The sequence below is a fragment of the Anopheles marshallii genome, chromosome X, assembly GCF_943734725.1.
Source record: "Anopheles marshallii chromosome X, idAnoMarsDA_429_01, whole genome shotgun sequence".
NCBI classification, from domain to species: domain Eukaryota; kingdom Metazoa; phylum Arthropoda; class Insecta; order Diptera; family Culicidae; genus Anopheles; species Anopheles marshallii.
Window position 1 is genome coordinate 10,551,165 of NC_071325.1, and position 24,359 is coordinate 10,575,523.

At 44.2% G+C, this 24,359-nt stretch overlaps 1 protein-coding gene across 1 annotated transcript; it reads left to right on the plus strand.

Annotated features, from left to right (window-relative positions):
* Nucleotides 1–576: 576 nt before the first annotated feature.
* Nucleotides 577–23,088, plus strand: LOC128719418 (armadillo segment polarity protein). Its single transcript, XM_053813046.1, has 6 exons — nt 577–604; nt 14,861–16,491; nt 16,586–16,789; nt 17,325–17,597; nt 19,546–19,639; nt 22,763–23,088. The coding sequence occupies exons 1-6, from the start codon at nt 577–579 to the stop codon at nt 23,086–23,088; spliced, it is 2,556 nt and encodes an 851-aa protein (XP_053669021.1).
* Nucleotides 23,089–24,359: the final 1,271 nt, after the last annotated feature.

Consider the following 24,359-nt stretch of genomic DNA (forward strand, 5'->3'; position numbering starts at 1 on the left):
GGATCGGATCTGCCCTAGGTTAATCGTGCGCAGGAAGCCTGCGAGAGGTATTCGGTGGTGCAACTTGGTGCTCAGTTTCCGGCGGTGTTTAGTGATACACAGTGACTCTGTTTGGCTTCTCAGCAAGTGATACCGTTTGGCTCTCACCCCGTTGTGGTTGAAACAATGCCAAGTGAACGTGAAATTGCGCGAGGGTCCGCTGCTCCATTCCTTCCGGTGCTATCGGAACTGTGAGTTTTTTTTTCTAGTGGGCTAAGCTTGCAAGCAGTGTGAAACAGCAAGGATATCCATTGGAGTCACGCACATGCTAACATCATCTCAACGTAACACGCCTTTCTGCTATCAAACGTAACCAACTTCCATCCACCGATTCTACCAACCTCACGACTCACAGCACGACTTGGTGGAATGTCTGGCTGTTTTGGCGCTGCGGCACTGTATGTCCGGGAGAGTGGTGTTGTATGTGGTGGAAGGGTCGTTAATTTTGTCCAGACTTCAACCGGTAGGCCACGCGAAAGTTGAGTACACCGTGCGAACTTAATGCCCAATTCCAGACATGGCCATTTGATCGGGAGGATGGAGTATCTACAGTTCCTGGGTGAATGTAAGCGTAAATTGTTCTTCTAGCTTAGACGAACCGTAATTCGCAGATGTCGTTTGCATTTCTGTCAGCTAAGTGGGGTTATTGGCACTCAATTCTATGCGGAGTACACTCCACAGGGTGTTCAATAAGTTTGGCACCGTCAAGTACGCGTTCTGAGCTTGTTGTCAGTATAAACCAATAGTATTCTGCACGTTGTTGACTCTCTGTCAGTTGGAGGAGGTTGAGTCGAGCACAGACCTTCATCTTGTGGGCCCAATGGTCAAGAATTCATTTTATTCGGAAGAGAGATACTGTTTGTGTTGTAGCAGCCACATGATTTTGCAGGGGAAGCTCCTAAGACATGGTTCATATGAACATGCCACGCTTCCCCAAATGCATCGTTACCTAGCTGTTTGGTGTAGGTTGTTGCCTTCAGCCTTTGAAACCTCTGCGGAGATGTGCACTACGTGTTCCAGCAGTACGGTGCACCAGCATTTGGTCCAAATCTGGTGTGCGAACGTTTTCAATCGACTTCTTGGGCAAAACCTTGTAGACTCCCAGCTTCCCGGAGTTTGAATCCTCTTGACTTTTATGATTGGATCTGTAAGATGTCGATTCTCAACGTATACAAGGAGAACGATTTGGACCAGCTTTAGACAGTAATTTTCAAATCTCGCACAAAAATCCCATGCCATTTGTGCATGCCACTTACTGCTCAAGCAACATGTGAAGTTCGTGAAGTAATTCGAAGCTTGAAGTTCCCGAGTTACGCGAATAATGCGTGCCAGAGAAATTCGCGTTACTCGAATTCCCCTTATAATATCGCTTATATTTAATATTCAGTGATAGATTACTTCTTTTCACCTAACGAAGCACATTAATAATTGATATTTGTACCTCTATTTCGACAATTAGAGTAAATTTTACCAAAATTAATGTTTTTAATATTAAAATGTAACATGTTTTTGCGAAAACTTAAAGTTTGATAAATAACAAATTTAATTCTACGTACAAAATTACACGAACTGTTAAAATCTTAAGATTCGCGTATCTCGAATTGGCGTAACTAGAGTGCCAGGTAGCTCGGGAAAAGACTGTACATGATCATCTTCTAAAGATATGTTGTAGAACTTCTATACAAACATAGCTTCAAATAGCAAAAACCACATCTCGGTGTGTTTTTAAAGCTTATTTTAAAAGCGTATTCGAATTTATGAAACACCCTGTAGAATAGTTTTTATTCTAAGCCTCAAAGCAGGTTCTAGTGAGCTGTGTTGAGTAAAAATAACCCTTTTCTTTAGCTTTCTTTAACTCCTTTGGGAGGTTACCTCAGATATAGGGGTGGCAACTCTGACGTGAACTTGCTGTGATCGGCAACCATCGTAGCCCGCTGTTGGGCATGAAGCAAAATCGATGTTTTCTCTTAATTCTCACCAAAAAAAAAAACTTGTTTTTGAGATGAAGTTAACGATAAAACGCTTGAGAATTTGTACACCAAGAAAACCAAGCTTGAAACATGCAGAGTGTACCGACTCCTTACACCAAGGCCAGTGTAACTGCTGTGCCAGTGTTCGTCGGGCGCATTATCAACGATAGTTTAGAAATAAAACACACCGCTAGCGCGCTAGAGCTGTGTTATCGCACAGTTTGGTGACACACCGCCCGTCAGCAAAAAAAGAAAAAAACCCCGCTGGTGTTGAAATGTTTCTCCGCAACGGGAAGCAATGCCGTGCCGTGGCAAACATAAACAACCGTTTCGCACTCACTTTTACGGCGACAACAATCGAAGGCAATTGATAGCGGAATGTCCGCCGTGCACGGATTGTAGAGCGGACAGGGAAGAAAAGCATGCAAACAGCAACACAAGCAATGGCGGACGGAAAATGTGTTTAATTGATTTTATAATCTTAACGGCTGTACTTCGGCCCGGGCCCGAAGTTAGCGGAACCTTTCATACAGGATCGTACGGAACGAATTGCATGTTGATTAGGCATGTTGCCCTGTTGCGTACTACATTTCGGTACATTGCAGTGTAAGCGTTGATATTGTGAGCTTTTCCACGACATTAATCGTCTAATTGCAGCACTAAAAACCCATCAAAACCTTTCTTAGTGCAGTGCGATCAGGCGAAAAATGTAAGCGAGTGCAGCAACACAGGCTCGTAGTTCATTAAATCCTACGGAAGCGTCCCGCGCAGAAAACGCATTGCGAGTGTCTTTGCGCTTATCGTTCTAGATAAGAAGCTTCTAGATTACAGCGCATAAGGCATAAATTGAAAATAAACAAACTATGCGTAGCAAAAACTAATTGTTTCCATAGCAAAGGTCTTTAAAACAGAAAGGTCGGACGTGTGCCCTCGCTGATAATCTTTAACTCCGCGCCTGTCCGCTGCTACCCAAAGTGTCAATAAGTGTTGTGCTGCACGCTCGGCAGCAGAATCAGCACCAACATGTAAATATGTAGCAGGCCCCGCCTTTTTAATCGCCTGGAGGGGTGATCTTGGTTAGCAGCGCGCCTAGCCCGCCATCCCCGGAAAAAATACCATAACTGTGATCATTCACATACCGTGGCTGCATTAGTTGCGTCACCGAATTACAAGCACTTCAGTTACGCTGCATTGAACGTGCATTGAACAAACAAAAGAAAAACATCGGATCCTGTGTGCATTATCAATGCTTGAAACCCAGCGGTCGTAATAATCGGGTCCGAACCACCGAACGGTTGGACCGCGCTTGAATCGGGCCATAAAATTGTGGAACGTAAACATAAACATTGCTTATTTTGCATTGCCATTGCCGAGGGACACGGACGATGACATTGTGATATGAATGTTTCGTTTTGTCGTGAGTCTGAAGGAATTTATGGTTTTAACATTTTTTTTTTAATTTTATGAGCTGAATGAAGGCAGCTGCAGTTCTATTTCAAAGATTTGTGATTCCTCTAAGATGCATGAAACATCTAAGATTTATGATCTTCTCCTGATCCGGTGTCAAAATTAGACCATTTTAAGCCCTCTAGGGGCATAATCCGTTACTGTTTTTGGGGATAAATGAATCTTTTAAGTGTTGATTCTTGATTTCAATGACACTAAAGAGTCAAATGAATGTCTCTTCTCAAAAGATTTGAATGATTCCTAACTAAAACGTCATATGAATGAAACTTCTCAAAAGAATTGGACGACTAAAGAGACATACGAGTGGCTTTTATTTAAAGATTTAGATCATTACTAAAGAGTCATACGAATAAATATTCTCAAACGAGTTGGATGACTCCTCACTAAAACATCATAAAAGTGACTCTTTTTAAAAAGATTTAAATGTCTCCTGTAATATTAATAACTTTTCTCAATGAATGAAACTTCTCAAAAGAATTGGACAACTAAAGAGACATACGAGTGACTTTTATTTAAAGATTTAGATCTTTACTAAAGAGTCATACGCATAAATATTCTCAAACGAGTTGGATGACTCCTCACTAAAACGTCATACAAGTGACTCTTTTTAAAAAGATTTAAATGTCTCCTGTAATATTCATAACTCTTCTCAAAGGAATTGAATGACTCCTCTCAAAAGACTTGAATGACTCCTCACTAAAGCGTCATATGAATGACTCCTCACTAAAGAGACATACGAGAGACTCTTCTCAAAAGATTCATTAAGCGTAAGAGTAAATTTAATTTATTAATTAATCGTTTCTGGCTGGAGTAAGTGTTGAACTAAGCATTGTGCGCAAGAAGGCGATTGAAGAATTTAAATCTTAAAAAAGAACATGTGAAGTCTAATGTCTAGTCTACATATTTAAACACCTTAAACCAATTTAACGACATCAGTAATCCCACAGCAAGGACGTTTAACATTTACCGAAGGTTGAAAATTGAATTTTCCATTTCGCTCCGTCGCTCGATTGCCAGTTTTCTCTGGGTGTGCATAATGATCTTTAGGTGGGGCGAAAAAGGAAAAATAAAAACGTTCCACCAAATGGGGGTTTGTCCTTTTAGCTCGGCATGGTACTGAAGGAAACACACAAAGCTTCCAGCAAGAAAACTTTACGCAGGTGGGGGGGGAAGAAAACAAAGCAACAACGCGCGTGAGCGCTGCAGTGTTCGGCAAAAGGGAAATTAATATAGGACGGCATGGTAAAACGATTCGCGGTGCGAAGAGTCGGTACGTCCGACACCCTGTTGCCGTAACGACGGCAAATGGATCCCGTTTCGTCTAGCACAGCGCTTTGATGCCAGACGGTGGCCAAAGCGCGACACGCGGGCATGGTAGATGCCTGGGAAGGAACGAGGGACAGCCCAAAACCTCCGCTTCTTCATTGTGCCGGGATGTCTTCGGCGGGATGGATGGCAGCGGGGCGCAGAGATCGTCGACGAGAGTGGAAGATCAAAGGAATTCTGGTCTTCACCCTCCGTCCGTAGATCTTTAGGATGTGGTTCCCGGTTTTTTTTCTTTTTTGGTTCCGCTTTGAACGTGGGAGAAGGCTAACACCCACATCCGTGTTTTGCTGCCCGGAACGCTCCGAAAACTGTCGAAAATGGAAAATTATCCCAATCGTTGTGACTTGGTCGGTTCGTTAAGGTGGCATTGCGCATCAAAATCGAGAATCACATCTCTTTTCGATTCCAAATCGATTGGTAACATCATCAAACTACTGGAACTTGGTGATAAAATCTTCTCTTTAAAGTGAAACATTGCGGAACGGAGCTTTAGTGCTGTTTGAAGCTGTTCACGGTGCGTCCTGTTGACATTTAGTGTTATTCTGATTTATCTAAGTTGTACGAAAAATCAAGCTCAGAAGCGCAGGACTCGTGACATTACGGGTCAATTTAGATGTCCAGGCAATTTAACTGCGTTATTTAATGCATATTCTGCACCCCGCCCAGCCACTTTGAGCAACCCACCGCGTTGAGACGGACGAAATTGGATAATAGCTGGATGGCGATCACAGAGAGAGATCCCCCGCACACGTGTGAGTTGTCCCGGTAATTATATGTGGTGCACCCAGAGCGCTGGAAAATGGAAGTGGAGTTGTACCCGTGCAACAGTTCCGCAAACTGGCGAGCTCGCTTCAATTATCGCCTGTGGGCACAACTGTGGTTCTTCCCATGGTGGGGCCAACTGGTGTCCGGTTGATGAATAGTTGATGCTAGTGCAACAACTCTGTGCTGTCACCGAGACAGAGGGGGAACTCCAACAAAACGGTGTGTGTGTGTGTGTGGTTTTTTTTAGCAAGAATGTCCGGTTTTTCTTCAATTCGCCGAATGACATCTTTCTTACCGGTGGAGTTGAATTATTCATGAAGGGTCTGTCGGGACTGTGGGGAGGTATAATTTGGTGTCAAGCAAGGCAATCGCTTCCCTCCGTTAGCTGACAGTCTCAATGACATAATTAAACGCAGCCATAAAATATCCAGCCCCAACCTTGCCTTACAAACTCCAACCCAAATAACATAGACGTAATGCGTCCAACGGTTTCGCCCAAAAACCCCCGCAAGATGAATATTATTAGACGTCTCTGCGCTCCAAAGCCCCAACAAAACACAGCAATATGTTGATCATTTTCCGTTGCATCGCTTCATCACCAAATCGCAACGTTGCGCTGTACAAACACACTGCCGCGCGTCTGCCGAGCGCGCCCGTTGCTGGTTGGAATGTTCCGTCATGTTATCGCCACGTGTATCCCTTGAACAGCACTCATCACCCAACGAATGGAACGCGCTGTCGGGCAATATCAGGCCAGATTTTGCGGGTCTGCGGAAATCCGAAGGGTAATAAGGGGGAGAGGGGAAAGACGCGCGCGGGGGATGGAAAATGGAAAACTGATGGAAGCCCTTCATTTTTCCTTTATTTTTTCACCACATGGAGGTGGAAGCTGGGCGGGTAAAAAGGGAGAACATTCACCGATGGCAATGTCGAAAACTTCAAAGAGAATCCCTAATCACGTAGATGAGAAGAGACGCCGTACCGAGGGGGCTTTTGTTGTTGTTGCTGCAATGAAGATTCCTGGGGGCGGACGGCAGAGAATCACCGAACACCGAATGGCTGGGAGGCCATCATGAAAGGCGGCCATTTTTGCGCGGGAAATGACTCGCATTCGCTCGCGTCTGGCAGTGCGGGTGTGTGCGTACGTGGCACCGTGCCGTCCTCACTCCGCAACGCGCGGGCTGTCTGGCAAAGGTTTCGAATATCCGAAAGGTCCAACAGTTGACAACACTGAATGCTATTAAGGATAAAGAGATTACCTGAAACCCCTCCGAGTCGGCCGATAGGGGGGGTTGGTTTTTTTTAACTGCTCTACCTCCAGCGAGGCAGTCATCGTGCATCTCGACGACTAAAAGCTGGGATGAGCTGAGCCTTACGAAGAAGATTAAAGTCATCTCTGGGTATCGCTTAAGTATTACGCTGTATTTTAAAACCGTCAATATACGATCTGCCAGGGTTCTAATAATGATGCCTCTTTGGGCCAAGTTATCCACCTTACTTACGCGGGTATCAGATGTGTGACTGGCAATGGAAAGTGCAAACAACGCCCAGCGGGGTATGTGTGACACGTGGACCTCTTCAAGCGTGTGGCCAGTTTGAGTGAGCTGGCAAACATAACCTCCCCCCGGCCCAATTTCCTTCAGTTTATTGTCTTTTCTCACTCTCTCTCTCGCTCTCTTGAGGCAAACTACTTACCAGCATTAGCCTGGTTTATTTGCTTAAGCAAGGTAGCCTATGGTCAACCAACGCACACCCTGACCCTAATGGTCCGCACGGGGGGACTCTCTCCACGCAGGTTGTCACATTTATTTGCCCTACTGCTTTTCGAAGTTTTGGGATTGTTTTGATGCGATTTAGGTGTTTGCTCCACTGCGCTGTGTGCCATGTCTAATATGATTTATCGACACTGCGTTAGTTCGTCCATTTGCCGCCCAAAATCCAGACGAAATGATCACGTCCCACGCTATCGGTAGAATCGTCAGCTTACGGGCTACTGATGTTGTGCTCCATGAGGAGTTCATTATTCCAGGTGAGATCTGGTGGAGAAACACCCAGCAGTAACGCTCTGCTAAAAGTGTTGTGTCTGTTGAACCTGTTGAGAAGAGTTATTCACATGATTCTTTAGTAAGGAGTCAACCAAATTAAGAAGCGATTCTCAAAAGATTCATCTTCAGAGCAGTAGCAGTTCATGCCGCTGTGGAGGATGCTGCTTGTAGGGAGCGGTTTTGGATGACTCTTGAATCTTTGCAATAGAGATTCAGATTCATTCCTTCAGTTCAATGATTCATTTAGATTTATGAGTCTGAATCCAAATCATCCAACAATGATTTTAGGATCTTCTTGAATTCTGAAAAAACAAACACATCACAAAAACTATAATTGGGTAAATGAATGAAATCTGAATCTGAATCTGAAATGAATCTTTTAGGAGTCGAATCCTGATTTAAATCCTCGCAAAAGATTCACATGAATCACTGTTCGCAAATAATTCTTTAAGAATTTATGAATCTTTTTGAGAGTTGACTCCTCGTTATCGAATCTTAAATCACGAGGAATCATGAATCTCATTAGCATGAATCATTATGGGATTCATGTGAATGACTCTTTGTAAAAGATTTGTTAGGCACAACACTAACAAAAACAGCAACGATCTGCCACTCTGCAAAAGAACATTAATATGTGCATATGACTTTACAGATTTTATTGTTGTGCCATTTGTTTTCAAACCACTACGCATCAGCACAAGTTTCTCATAACATACAAAAAAAAAAGACGCTACCGGGTTTGATTCCAACCGCAAAAGAAAAAAAAAACGCGGTCAGAGGATTCGTTGCAGTTGAAAGTACAGTTCCAAAACGTGTCCTTTTGATAGCCGTACACGTGTGCATTCATGTTTGCCTGCGAGGGACTTGCACGCTCGGCTTTGCTGCCAACAACCTTCCAGCGGTTTGACGAGACGACCGTAAGCATACCGGAAGCGAAGAGCCCTGCCAGCTTGCCGCACCTCCCACCCGGCTTTCTTTGTGCTCCGGAAAAAGGGCACATTCACTCGCCGGTTCTAAAATCTGCTCTACCGGACTTGGGGCAATGGGTGGGCTGGGACGACGGTGCGGTGTCCTCACTCGTCCGCCTGTTCCCCCGTTTCCGAATGGTAAAGTTTTCCTTTGATCTTTGCAAATCTTCCTGCCAGCTATTCGCTTCTCATTTCCTCTGTATCAACACGTCCAACCGTATTTTCGCCCTCGCCGATGAAGTGGAAAATCCGCATCGTTATGTGTCGCCGGTTGGTGTGTGCGACGGGCGGATGGAAACGCACGCAGCAGATAGGCTCTTCGCCTACATCTCTGCAGGCACTGACCTGCTAACCGTTTGCGCTAGTGTGAACTGTTAAAATGAAAAATATCGCCACGGTGTGAGCGTGGCGCTGGGTTTTTCCGCAAAACAATTTGGCGCGCCCGAAACGAAGCAAACTTAGCTGTGAATTTCGCTTGAGCTTTGGCCCTGCGCAGGGAGGAACGATTTGACGAAAGACGCCACGATTTAGGTGCCAGGTTTTCTAATCCTCAACGAGGTTGGTACTGTTCGGAGGATGCTCTATTTAACGTGAATTTAGTTTGTCTTTTTTGCTTAATAAATATTTTATTTGTTTTATGTATTTTAATGCCGGTTCGTTTCGGCGTAACTAATATACTTTACAAACAGAAAGGATTTAACGACCAAGAAAACAAACACCGGACCCTTTAGCGAATCTCTCGATAGTTCCCTTGTTGTTTTTCTGCCTGAAATTCGCAACTCAAACCACAATTAAGAACGATTGTCTCAAGGCGGTTTGGTTGGAATTATTGAGGATGCAATTTGGGAATGGATTTAACCGTGACAGTAGTCAAACAGCGGGAACCCCTTTTGCAACGCGATGAGAAACCCTGCTGGTTGACAATCCCGCTTTTCCCCCTCCCGTTTTGTTTTGTCGGCTAAAGTCGTATCACGCCACGATATCGATGATGACGCGTGTCAAGACGGGCTTGTGTGTATTGTGCGCACTTGGGAGGGGGTGGAAGGGGGGGGAGGGATGTTTTGTGTCATAATTATGTAGTAATTGATATTTCCGCTTTGTTTCGCTTTCGTCCGCCTGGCCTGTAAAACACGGGTTTTGTGCCGCTGCACAACAAATGCATGAAATGTGCCTTAGAAAAACTAACACGTGGGTCACTGGTGACCCCTTTCTTCCTGCAGTTCGATTCATAACCGGGTGCATCATGCATACCGTGTGTGGGAACAAAAAGAAAACACCGATGTAGGCACTACCAATTGTACTAAAACATTTATATTTATTAATTCTGGGTCGCTTCTTCTTTGTTGTAATTAATTGATCAGAATTGCCTCGCTGTACCCGATCGAGGAACAGTGTAATTATTGTTTATATACATTTTTTACGAGCTGTGGAGCAATTAGAATGCCGCCTTGCGTTATGGTAATTAAATTTGCATGTTTTAGATCGCAATCGAAAATCTTTTTTACACTTGTACTTTAAGTTGCATTCACTACTTTTTTACTTCCGACTCGATACAAGTAGGATGATCACTGACCATGCATACCCATTCATTTGGTTGTACTGAAATAGACAAAAACGCTGCACATTTTTTTAAATATAGTTTGTTAGAAGTTATTTTGTTGTTCCTTTCTTCCTTATTTATGGTTAATTTGTGCACGAGGTTTACGATATGCAAAGTTTGCATAACAAGCGTTGTGATAATTGTTTGCCCCATGTATAGGGTTTTACATTTGATAGAATATAGAGACACAAAACACTTTACTGAATCGCAAAAACTGTATATGGAATCACGTGCACAATTTATTTATATTATTCACAAATTATGTATGGGCGGATTCAAGAGTTGAGGTATAAAATTCATAATTTTACGACATTTTAAACAAATGATAGGCATTATTATAATTAATTATTATTTAATTAATTATAATTTATAACGAATTATAAAATGTGGTTAATAATAACATATATTTGTACTTAATTTCCAACTAATTTAATCCTCATAGTAATTAAATTGTGTGTTTCTACTCTTGAACCAATATCTAAACCGACGGCCGAAGTTCCATTATCTAAATTGTGAACGCAATTTCATATCCAGTTTTCTGCAACTCAATAAAGTTTTTAACTTTTTAGTGTCAAACTTTTTCCGTTCATCTTATTCGCTTGGGCGAGTAAGTTCAGTAAGTTCATATCTATAGTAAAACCCCTGTATAATTACCACAAGAAATGGATTTGAAGTTAGGAATAGATACAAGCAGTACGCTATTATAGCGAACCGCTATAACCCAGGAAAAATCCGCGTAATTCGAAAGCAGGACTAAAATCGTTTATACTTCAAAGTTACATAGTTGACTTCCTTCTCTACACTTAATTTTTTCAACATATCAGGTGACTTTTGGAACGAATACATTAAAATAAATTAAAAACAAATGTTTTATTTGACAAAGGAACGTATGTTCGGTTAATTTTTCATCTTTTTGCTTACATTTTGTGCTATAAACTAACTCTCAGCTGTCAAATTTCCAAACACCGCGAATCTCCGAATCCGCGTATTTCGGGGACTGCCTGTAATTGTTTTTTATTATTAAATTCTTATAATATTCTCAATACTTAGACGAAAATTCATTGGTTGATATATAAATAATGGAGAATAACTGGCTGTGTTGTTTAAGAAGGAATCATATCAGTTTTGAACGATGTTTTCGTTTACAAAATTAAGGTCGAGCGAGGGAGAGATCAAGAAAAAGGGGAAATAAAAGAAAGATAAAGAGATAGAGATAACTGAAAAGAGATAAAGAAAGATAAGAAGAATGAGAGAGAGCGATAGTGAGATTCAAATTAACTGAATGTTTCCGAGGATTATTGACAAGATTTTAGGGTTCGAAATTGAAATTAGATTTACAACATGTACCCTAATGAGGGTTTGAGAGAATAAATTCCTGGTATACGTATCGGAAAGAGATGACTGGGACAGACGAGACCTGTTCCAGGATTCAAATTCACCTCCAAATATGGTTGCCAAACCCTTTGATCTTTTGCATTGCTGCCCTCTTTCATCCTTCCCATCCGGGAACTCCTTGCTATTATGCCGCTTCACTCACACCAATCGGTCTGGTTGCGCAAAACCCGACGAGAGTATTTAATTTTTCCCCCTTTTCCTGGACCGGGGCCGTGTTGTTGTTGCTGTGCGTGTACGAATGATGTTTCCCCACATCATTCATCGCACTGAATGTCCTGGCAACAGCCGATTGCGAAGGCTGTGCGCGACCGTGCCTCGCAATGTCTACACCCCTGTTTTAATGCCCTAACGTTTCACCCTATCCGTAACACCATTATCAAACAATTTTAGAGAGCTGCCCCGTTTGTGGAGGGAGGAAGGTGTAGCAAAATCGTTTGATGTTGAAGATGTCGTCATTCCCTGCCATCATCCTGCACTGGTGACCGATGACGATGTGATGATGATAGACGGCGTTGCGCCCGGTCTGGTCTGCTGTGTGCCGGTGCAGTTGGCAATCGAGTTTAAGGACATACGGTTTGGTGAAACTCGTTGTGTTTCTGTGTTTTCTCGATGAGTTTTTTTTTAATTTTCACCTCATCCTGCTCATGAGCTACCAGGACAACAACAAAAAAACAGCTCAAGACTGACATTCTCAAGGCCGTGAATTACAGAATACGCAAAGTGCGGCATTGCTACATCCGAGAACAGTCTCGAATAAAGTAATAAGCATTTCCGTTTCTGAACCTGGAACGGTAGCAGTAATGCATTTGCAAAGGTATACGAGTTATCTTCTGATTTCCCCTTGAGGTGGATTACGGTCGACTGCCTATAGACGCGTGGTATTACACTTACGGTTTTGCAGCGATGGGCAAATATTTACCTTCACACTCCCAACGAACTCCAAGCGCCAATGTGAAAGGACGAATAATTAATTATCGTAACATAAAGCCAGGATGCACTTGAAACTGGAGATACATGCCAACTCCAATACCGGATCTAGCAGTGACATAATAAAAAAAGTCATAAAATGAGCAACTGTTATACTGCCCCGCCGTGTAGCACAGAATGAATAGCCGCTGCGGTCCGCCGTTCGGGCCGGCTAAATGAATTATTGGCTGCTTCGCGGGACGAAAAAAAAAAATCAGAAAGCAACAGGCGCCGATAAACGATTCGCTAAAGATGCTGATGGCACTTTTCGCGCCAAAGCACACAATTTGTCGTTGCATCATTAGTTCCGCCGCCAGATGTCCTGTCGTTTTGGGGGAAAAACGGGTCGCCCACCTCGTCAAAGCGTTTTCCCGCTCGGTGGGTGGCTGTATAACTCTGCAAAGCATCAACGACATCATCTTCACCACTAGCCAGCAGCCAGCGTTCGTGTCGCGGATTGCTCTAAGGATTCACCTTCAACGTCATCACCTCTTTAGTGCATTCGTTCGAAGCAAACGGACGGATACAGCGCCCGTTGTCAGTGGACGCATCATCGTCCTTTCATGTACGGCGAAAGCACACGCAAAAAAAAAACCTCCAACCAAGATGGCTTTCTTGCTTTCAATTTTTTAAGCATCTTTAATTTGCCCTCGTCTCGAGAGGAAATTGTCTTCGTATCAATGGAGCCGCCTCTTGCGTTACGCCGGTTTCGCATCTGCTGTGGCAAACGCAGTGCCAGATTTTTGTTTGTCAACCGTGGACCACAGCAGCGGGACGATTTCCGTTGGTCAAGGAAGGTGTAATTTTGTTGATTCGCCCATCCCTTAGCAGTGTGCATTATACTCTTGGATCTTCACAGGGAAACCAACCGTAACGGAAGTTATTGTTGAAACCCGGTGGTGCCGAATTTCCGTAAGGTGGCGTTCAAGGGAAAGCCTGGAGCACCTCGAGAATTAGCCCCTTACAACCGCAAAACGGAAACTGGCTAAGAAAAGATTTATCATCTTCCTGTGCGAGAAGATTGGGAGGGAGTGCGCTCCTGTGTGTCTTTATCCCCGGTCTCTGGTGTATAAGATTTGAGGGATATGTTTGTTTGGACGCTTTGCTACCTCCAGCACCACTCATCATTCACCGTCAAGTGTCTTTACGTTTGATGCCCTATCCACATGGCGTTGTTATTTGTTGCTTTTACCGACACAAGGTGAGAGGATACCGCAACTCTCCAATTGGTACGACTGAAAGGAACAAGATAAAAAAAAGGCACATACATAAGAAGGACTTTTCAAGGTTCATTTGAACAGCATTGTGTTTGCGTTTACCGGTCCCCAAGTTGTCTGCTAATCAGGTTGATTTTTGCATTACGTGTCTTGTTTTCGATGCGCCCCGCTTGATTATCGTGGCGTTTAGCTTACTTAGACCATGCAATCCAAACAAAGGGCATCACACACATTACACCGGAAATGTTTCCACATTCTTCTAGCTAGGTGCTTTGTCGCTTTGAGTTTTCTTACCATCATAGAACTTTTCCTTACGCTATCGCTTCCTATGTGGCCCGTGCTCGCCGTGCTTCGCCCGCTGTCGGCAGAATATTGGATAATAAGCCGAGAAAACGGTGTGGATAAATGAGGATAATGCGCGATTGCATTATCTAAGGCTTCTTTCGATGTTTCGTTTACCTCTGCGAGGGTTTTGAGAGAGCTTGCTGGGGGGAGGGATTTCCAAATCTGGGATTTGATGCTTGGTGATGCATTAGACAGATCACGTTTCCGCTTAATAGATTATCTGTTTCCTGTCACTTAGACGAAAAAGTTTCGAAGATTCGAAGAACAAGGACCTTAATTATTCTTATGCAACTGCTGTGAACAATTGACTTTACCGATGATCAGGTTTGGATTGTTTTAGATACATTCGTCACACAGCATTCCAATCCTTAAGACTTCCAATTCTTGAATGTTGGTTCCTGAAATTAGACATCCTTTTTCAGATACCTGAACTGCTTTAACACCGAACTTCTAACTCTGGTTCAGGTTTGGATTGTTTTAGATACATTCGTCACACAGCATTCCAATCCTTAAGACTTCCAATTCTTGAATGTTGGTTCCTGAAATTAGACATGCTTCTTCAGATACCTGAACTGCTTTAACACCTTCTAACTCTGTATATCTTTCACATTAGGAACTTTGAAAGTCCGATGAGAAATCGAAGAGTTGCTTTTTGATTTACTAAATCTTGAAACATGTGTTTCAGCGAGTAGCTCATACCAACCATACAAGAACAAAGTCACTAACAGTTTCCGTGTTCTCTGTGCTCTTTTTACAGTGTCTCATAATCCCTACAATCCGTCGGATATGCCGATGCCATCGGCAAAGGAGCAAACACTGATGTGGCAGCAAAACTCGTACCTCGGCGATTCCGGCATACACTCGGGCGCCGTGACCCAGGTGCCGTCCCTGAGCGGCAAGGACGACGACATGGAGGATGATCCGCTGATGTTCGACATGGATCAGGGCTTCTCGCAAAACTTTACACAGGATCAGGTCGACGACATGAACCAGCAGCTGAGCCAGACGCGCTCCCAGCGTGTGCGGGCCGCAATGTTCCCGGAGACGCTCGAGGAGGGGATCGAGATCCCGTCGACACAGTTCGACCCGCAGCAGCCGACCGCGGTCCAACGGCTGGCGGAACCGTCCCAGATGCTGAAGCACGCGGTTGTTAACCTGATCAACTATCAGGACGATGCGGATCTGGCCACCCGCGCCATACCGGAGCTGATCAAGCTGTTGAACGACGAGGACCAGGTGGTGGTGTCCCAGGCCGCCATGATGGTGCACCAGCTGTCCAAGAAGGAGGCGTCGCGTCACGCGATCATGAACAGCCCGCAGATGGTGGCTGCCCTCGTCCGTGCGCTCTCCAACTCGAACGATCTCGAGACGACGAAGGGCGCGGTCGGTACGCTGCACAACTTGTCGCATCACAGACAAGGTCTGCTGGCAATCTTCAAGTCCGGTGGCATACCGGCGCTGGTAAAGCTACTGTCCTCGCCGGTCGAGTCAGTGCTGTTCTACGCGATCACCACGCTGCACAACCTACTGCTGCATCAGGATGGCAGCAAGATGGCGGTACGGTTGGCTGGCGGGCTGCAGAAGATGGTCGCACTGTTGCAGCGCAACAACGTCAAATTTCTCGCCATCGTCACGGACTGTCTGCAGATCCTGGCGTACGGTAACCAGGAGAGCAAGCTGATCATTCTCGCCTCGACTGGACCGAGCGAGCTGGTGCGCATAATGCGCTCGTACGACTACGAGAAGCTGCTGTGGACAACGTCCCGCGTGCTGAAGGTGCTGTCGGTCTGCTCGAGCAACAAGCCGGCCATTGTGGAAGCCGGTGGCATGCAGGCGTTGGCCATGCATCTGGGCAATCCGTCGCAGCGCCTGGTGCAGAACTGTCTCTGGACGCTGCGCAATCTGTCCGACGCGGCAACCAAGGTGGACGGGCTCGAGACGCTGCTGTCCGGTTTGGTGACCGTGCTCGGCTCGTCTGACGTTAACGTGGTCACCTGTGCCGCCGGCATTCTCTCCAACCTGACGTGCAACAACCAGCGCAATAAGGTGACGGTCTGTCAGGTGGGCGGCGTGGAAGCGCTCGTCGGCACGATTATTAACGCCGGTGACCGGGAGGAGATTACCGAACCGGCCGTGTGTGCCCTGCGCCATCTGACCTCGCGCCATCCGGAGTCGGAATCGGCACAGAACGTCGTGCGCAATGGGTACGGGTTGCCGGTCATTGTGAAGCTGCTCAATCCACCGTCCCGCTGGCCGCTGATCAAGGCCGTGATCGGTTTGATTCGCAACTTGGCGCTCTGTCCGGCCAATGCGGCACCGTTGCGTGAACACGGTGCCATCCATCTGCTGGTGCGGCTGCTGTTTAAGGCGTTCCAGGATACGCAGCGGGTAAAATGTTTAAAAGAAGCGCAAAGCCTTGCAAATGTTAGCCTAAACAGTTAAACGTGTACGGTATTTGATTGTGTTATTTTTCTCCCAACAGCAACGTTCATCGGTTGCTACGAACGGGTCGCAGCCACCGGGTGCCTACGCCGACGGCGTACGCATGGAGGAAATCGTCGAGGGTACAGTCGGCGCGCTGCACATTCTCGCAAAGGAGGAATACAATCGACAGGTCATACGTTCGCAGAACGTTATTCCGATCTTCGTACAGCTGCTGTTCTACAACGATATCGAAAATATTCAGGTTCGTGTCTTATGCGTATGTCGCTCCGTAGTATCTCCGAAGCCCTGGGTGTACATGAATGCCCCAATATAGTTTTCCCCAGCTCGACGAATAGCCAACGTTACATCATGCAAGAGTGAAAAGGATGTTTATTGGTAGCGTCTAGAAAAACACCTGGGGAAGCAGGGAATCGAACCCCCACGCGTGTAGCAGTAGAAAGTAGTTCTGATTCTGCGCAATGTGCAAGTCTCTAAATTGTCCCTCCGAATATCGATTACCAAGAGGCGTGGCTTTCGCTTGGGGATCCATAGCTAGCTTTAGTGTCGCTTTTTCCCCTTTTCTTCGCATCATACCATGGCTCTGGGCCGTTGGAAAAGGTGTTGCTCATTTGACAGTCGCAAAACAAAGACTTTATTCTCCAGTGGAGAATAATTTCCGTTGAAGTTGACGAGCTAAAATCCATTCCCACAAACAGCTAGAGAATATCCCTGTTTTTCTATGCCTAGCTCTGTGAAATCGTTCTAACCAATATATGTGCATTCTTTCTCTATTTAAGCGTGTTGCTGCTGGGGTACTTTGCGAACTGGCCGTGGACAAGGAGGTGGCTGAGATGATCGAAGCTGAAGGAGCTACCGCACCGCTAACCGAGCTGCTCAACTCGGCCAACGAGGGCGTCGCCACGTACGCAGCCGCCGTGCTCTTCAAGATGAGCGAGGACAAGTCGATGGATTACAAGAAGCGCTTCTCTAGCGAACTGACCACCCTGCCTGTGTTCCGCGACGATAGCATGTGGAATAATGGCGAGCTCGGTATCGGACCGGACTTGCAGGTCAGTATCAAGAGCGTGTGTGCAAACACGATCCAGCAGCACTTCACTTTCGGGGAGAAAATGCGCAGCATCCTTTGCATCGCGGTACCAGTGGGTTTATTCCCGTTCGGGGGCGTGCTTGTTTCTCCGGTTGCCGTTTGCGATTGTATAGTTTTTTTCCTTCTCTGTCGCACGATACTCATATGAATGCACACAACCACCGCCCGGTGTGTGTGCTTTTTTATTAGAGAGTTGTAGGTTTCGTTCGCTTGTTTGTTTATCTGTATTTTACATTTCATTCCTCTACGGTGTGTCTTTGGTTTTCCATTTAAGTGCATTGCCATCCATTCAATCTCTTTCCATAGTTGAATAGCAACCCGGATTTTCCGAATGTTGTACATTGAAATGTAGACTGATTGCTGCTCCAACATATTTTCAGTGGAGTTAAACGATTACCAACCAGTTGTAATACAACAAGCTAAAGTTACACACGTACGAAAGGTAACCGATGTGCAGATAATAGTATCAAATCATTTGTGTTTGTAGCAGGTGTGTGCTATTTGATAAGATTTTTCACTACCATTTAGTGCGCATCGCACCCCTCGGTGTGTGTAATTTGCTTCACAACCGTTTTGTTTTTTTTTTTTTCATTTTTTAAACCCACCTTCCTTATTTTTGCAGTTGCACCGTGCATTGTTTTTTTGTTAACCAATTCGAATTAAATTTAAAAGGAAAAAAAAAGCAAAAGCAAACTAAAACACACAACGGCTTTCGAAGGCATTAAATTTGATATATTCTTGTACACATTTGTTGTACTGTTTTCATTTTCATCCATTTTCAAAACTTCCCTTAATTTGTGTTGTCACCCATATAATTTACGCTCTGCTTTACATGAATTATATTATTTTTTATCTGCCTCTCGAAAGTCCGTTTAGCGCGATTCTATCAAAATTATATACTCTTTATCTTCCCTATAGTTTTCAACCGTAAAAGTATTATCTATATTCGTTATTTTCTCTTTTTCTCTTTTCTCTTTTCTTCTCATCTGTCTATATCCTGTCTTGCTATGCCAAAAAAAAAACAATGTTTTCTTTCCCATTTACAATTTCACTTTGTTTTTTTTTTGTTGTCGTTCTGTTTTTTCTCGTTTCTTTTTCCATTCTGGTTAATGTTCTGGTTAATATTTCCTTTCTTTTTTGTTTTGGAACATTTTCACCATTACTTTCCTTAAAATTTATCGACTTTTCTTTTTATCATTATTTACCGAATTGAAATTTATGTTTCATTGTCTGTGTTTTTTTCTTCCATCTTTTTATTTCATGTATTTTCTCCACTGGACACTGGGTTTTTGTGTTTGGTTTTGTATCTATTGCTCGAAATCACGACCTACCCCACCCACCCCATTCACAATCATCTATACACCGTTTTGCGTTCATAATCACAAATTCAAATCAAACGCGAAAAACCAAAAAAAAACACCCTCCCGGCTATTGGATTTGGATGCCCGAATTGGACGAAACACTGGATGACCGAATCGCACACGAACACAACGAATCGATTGGCTGCTGCTGTCCCTGAAACAAAAACCAACCAAAAATTCCCACTCTGTGCTGGTGTGCGCTACAATATTGGCAAATGACGACAAAAACAAACCCTTTCAACCCAACCCTGGCACGTGACCGAAATTTGCATTGCCCAAAACTACACGCTCGACTAATTGTGGGTCATGTACGCACAAATGCTATACACCAAAACCAACACACGCATACATCATTCTCGGATTCACCATCATCACGTCGATCGGTTTAAAAAATCCCGTTTTATTGGCTCTGATCGGTCGTCCGAACGCTCCGGGATCGAACGACATGTTGTCCATATGTGGTATGGTACGTACTGATGTGTTGTTTGTTGGTGTGTAAAACGGTTACGGGTAATGCCGGATGTATGATTTGCACTGAAACTGAAACAGGACATCCTGTCCCCCGAGCAAGCTTACGAGGGTCTGTATGGACAAGGGCCCGCGAGTGTGCACAGCTCGCACGGTGGTCGTGCATTCCAGCAAGGTACGTAAATACTCTCAAAACACTCTGCACGTTTTAGGCTAAGATACTTTACTTGTAAAGAACCTCTCAATCCCATACTAGTTTGGAAGTGATCGTGCGATCGATCGACTCTCATCCATCCTCCAGGCGAACGTTATTCGATTGGAGCACTGTACTCACACATGTATTGAACAACACAAATACTAACTGCACTACAAGTTTGACACCTTTGTAAGCCTACATATCTAACAGCAACTAAGTATTGAAATATCATTACCATTCTTGCTACTCCTGTCATAATACTTCCCCTGTTACGTCTTCAAGAATTCGCTATTGTGTTTTGAAATTAAGGTTAATGCATTCACCCAAAACCTTGAAGAAGTGCTTAAACAAGATACATTTTGAACTGTCATAGACGCATCTTAACCTGCAGGGTCCAATTTTCCCAAAAGGAGTGACTTGAACGTCAGATCCTGGTAAAAGAACTGTTTTACCGAAATTTAGCCAAGGGGATCCCCATTAACTCAGGAGTCAGGAGGATCCAATTTCCCCAAAAGGAGTGACTTGAGCTTCACGTTCTGGTTGAAGCAATGTTTTATCGACATTTAGCCAAGATCTCCATTAACTCAGATGCGCCGGATATAACTTTGTATGTGGAGAATGTAGAAGGAGAATAATTTGGACTCCAACTAGGAAATCGCGATGGCTTCCGAATTGACCAGCAACATATAAGTTAATACACCTCGCGTTAAGTTATATCTTACTGAATTGTTTCCAGGCACTCATCTCTCACTAAATTGTTATCAGGCACTCAGTGATCATAACAATTCTTGCCATATTCGTTTGTCTCTCCTGAAGTCATCTATAAGCACTTGAAATCTATTGTTTCCCTTTTCCCCAATCATTTTCTCAATCCCTTTATTGTTGTTGTGCATATTGTGTTAACTTTCATAACTGTGTAGTTTGTTGGAACTATGGTTACTCTGCGTGTCCCCAGCGCTTTAACCACAGTTAAATGGAAACAAAAACATGCCGAGCACGTTACCATCCTGTCAGCGGCGTCTTAAACGTGCACATCCAGATGCAATTCCGCAATGTCGTCGTCGAGCTGATTGCCGCGTCATCTGTATTTCTACCATTTCCCACTCTTCTCTATCTGTGTTATCTTCACTTTCTCTCTTCTCTATCTGTATCTATTCCAGCTAAACCAGCCTAACATATATCATCACTAAAAAGAGCCCCCAAATAACCAGCCGACTCACAAATACGAACCCCTTTCCCCTCCCAAAATTTAAGCGTAACTGTGTAACCCCAATAGCACTACTAACACCCATTAGGCTCCCTCGCCGGTAAACGTCACGATAGGAAGGTGAATTACATGGCGGATAGGGAAGGAAAAAGGAAATCTAACATCCTTTTGTTGCATTCCATCCCATCTTTGGATACGTTTTCCTCCAGTCCTCTGTCCCCCCCCCTCCCCCTACGCTCACAACACAGATAGCAACGTAAGAAAAGCATAGATATTGTAGCATATAAGTACCACAGGATCTCTCTAAACCGCTCCGCGCCTTTCCCCCTTTTACTACGTCCGGCACCTAATCCTCCCTCGGATGTGCGTGTGTGTGTGTGTGTGCATGTGTTAATGTTTTTTTTGAAAAACTTAACCAAACCCGCGGGGTGTTTGCACAAGAATTCTAGCTTGTAGCATTCATTTATTGAGGAATTCCTCGTCATTCCGTTGGATTGTCTGTTTGTGGTGGCTTTCTATTTGATTCAATATCCACCGAGCTAGGTTACGTTAGCCTCATGCAATATAGATAGGAGGAAGGGAGAGCGTAAGGAAGGACACATTGAACCCGTTTTGTTAATTTAAATTCACAAAAACTCCACCAAACTATGCGCTGGCGACAAATACGACCAGCTAAAGGATCTTCCCGGATACGATGAGGGGCTTTGCAGCGTCGCCTTTATGTCCCTTATTCGCCTTCATAATAATAATATGCATCACAATACCCAACAATTGGATCTGCAAGCAATTCGTCAGCATAAAAATATGTTAAAACAAATGCATGTATATTTGATAGGATATAGTAAAAGCATATACATGACAAGGAAAGGGAATGAGATATGTTAGGGAGCGGAAAGGAGCTGTTAGGAATGAATTAAGCAATTGCTATGCTAGCAATATTCAGAACAGAAGAGTTCAGATGGAAGACGCATAAGGATCTCGGATCATGGAGGCAAATAAACCGTGTCCATTGGACCGACGATGAGCAATCAAGAACGCCCATTATCCCACATCCGTGCTTCCTCCCATCGCTATTCTTGCTCCCCAAAAGGAGCTCAAGGAACTTCCTACCAATTTCCAATGCCCCCCCTCCCAATTCGGCAAACCAACGCGAACCAAAGAGAACACTTCGAACATCTTCGGGCAACGGCAAAAAAAAACCTGCAGCAACGCGTTTATAGCCACCAGAAAATATGGCCGGAACTGCCGCAAACTCCCCCGGAACGCCCGGATTGGTTTGGGGGGCACAGGCAGCTCTACTGCCTTACCGTGTGCAATAGCGCGATACGCCCACGCAGGGTAATTAAGCTCGCAACCATTTTAAGCTATCGATACCAACCAGCCATAGTTTGTTTTGATTTTGAGCTGTGTGCGGTAGTGTTTCGGTTTGAATGTGTATTTTATGTTTTTTTAAACAACTTTGTTGCCTTTTCTATATGTGTGACCCGTTTTTTTTTTCTTGGTCCAATTGGGCTGCCAAAGTTTTCTTTGTTTTTTTTTCTTTATAGATTTGTAAAAAAGCGAACCATTTTGTTTGAATAGTTTATGCAATCTACTGTTGTTGATTGGTTTTAGATCCGTGTGGACCTTTGTCTTATATTTTATGTTATAGTCTCATATTTACACTAAACAGCTTGCGCTACGCTAGCGTTACTATACTTCGTTTGTTGTTTTGTAAGGTTATGTTTATTTTCATTGCCACCAGTTATTTTACATTTTCTTGCTGTATTTTATTACGTTTACCTTTGCCCTATAATTTATTTATGTTTTTTTTCTCTTTCTCATTATCTTTCCGACAACTCTTTCTTTCTCTCTCTCTCTTTTTTCTCTAATACGTCTTCGCATATTATCCACAGGCTACGACACCCTTCCAATAGACTCCATGCAAGGGCTGGAGATTGGCGGTGGAGGCGGTAGCAGCGTCAGTAACGGTGGACCGGGCGGCAACGGTATGGGCGGCCAGCAGCAGCAGTCGGTCGGTGGCGGCGGACCCGGTTCGGTGGTGATGGGTGGTGGCGCCAGCGGCATGTCGTCATCCGGCCAGCCGACCTCACCGTACGGCATGGACATGGATGTCGGTGAGATGGACGCGAGCGAGCTGACGTTCGACCATCTGGACGTGATGCCGTCCCCGCCGCAGGACAACAACCAGGTAGCCGCCTGGTACGACACCGATCTCTAAGGCGCGGCACGCGTTCGTACGGTTTTGTTGTCCGTGTGACATCGGTGGAGCGGGGGAGAGTTAATATTAACGAATGATGCAAACGAACGGTTCCCGTTGCGCAATGACTCACGGGTTATCTGTTTGCACGTACATGCGGCCTGTCATGATGAAGGAATCCTTCACCACCTCCCTCCCCCAACCCCTCTACCCCTTCACATTATGCAAACCTAAACTTTCGGAGCAGCACACGATGCCTAGCACAAGGCATCTTTTTTATAATTTCTTTATTTCGAATATAAGCACATCCCACCCCTCCTCCCACACCAGCCCCAAATCACAACTTACGGAAGAAAGTGTTTCTCTTTTTACGAAAATGCGTAAACATATTTTATATTTCTGTTTTTCACTTACGATTTTACATATTATAACTTACGTAAAAAAAATAGGGCCGATGTAGAATATCAATATATCTGTATGCTCTTGAATAGTTCACATTATCATATCGGAACCTTTTATGTCTGAAGGTTTGTAGCTTAAAATCCCTTTTATTGAAAGTCCCGATTTTAAGCGGCTAGAACAAAACAAGAAAAAACAGTGAATTCCAATTGTGAATTCTAGACAATATAACGTCGTATGCCCAACACACGTTAACTGTGAAACGCTTGCTTTTTTGATGATTTATTATATAATTTACGAGGCAATAACATAAAAAATGGAAAGTTTATTCGCGATTACGTTTTGATTGCACATAATTTTATTATTCCCCTTAGTACATAGCGGGACATTGATTATCGTTTAATTTTGAGCAATAGTTCTTAAATGTATTACGTTCCCTCCCTTGTATGGAAGCAAATAGGTGCGATTCACAATACAAATGTAGTCTGATATGCGTAACATACAACACACACACACACGAATGGTAGCAACAGTGAAAATTCTCCAACTTTATAATGGTTTAGTGTAAAGACATGCAAGAAAACCGCAAACAAACACGAAAAATATTAGTGCTTCCAAAAACAGCAAACAAAACACAACCCCCTCCCAACCCCATCCCACCATGCGCTCACATCTATTTCAATGGTTATCTTTTATCCCAGCTAGAAGAGCGAACGCCTCTTATTGATTGACTTATCATTATTACAACAATTTACATCGTATTTGATATATTATGCATATGCGTACCCTAATTGATAAGTTTTAAGTGCATGTAGCAAACGAAACAAACAAACAAAAACCCTCCCCTCGTGCCGTGTGACGATGCTCGGTGCACCTCCCCGTGGGGAGGGCCG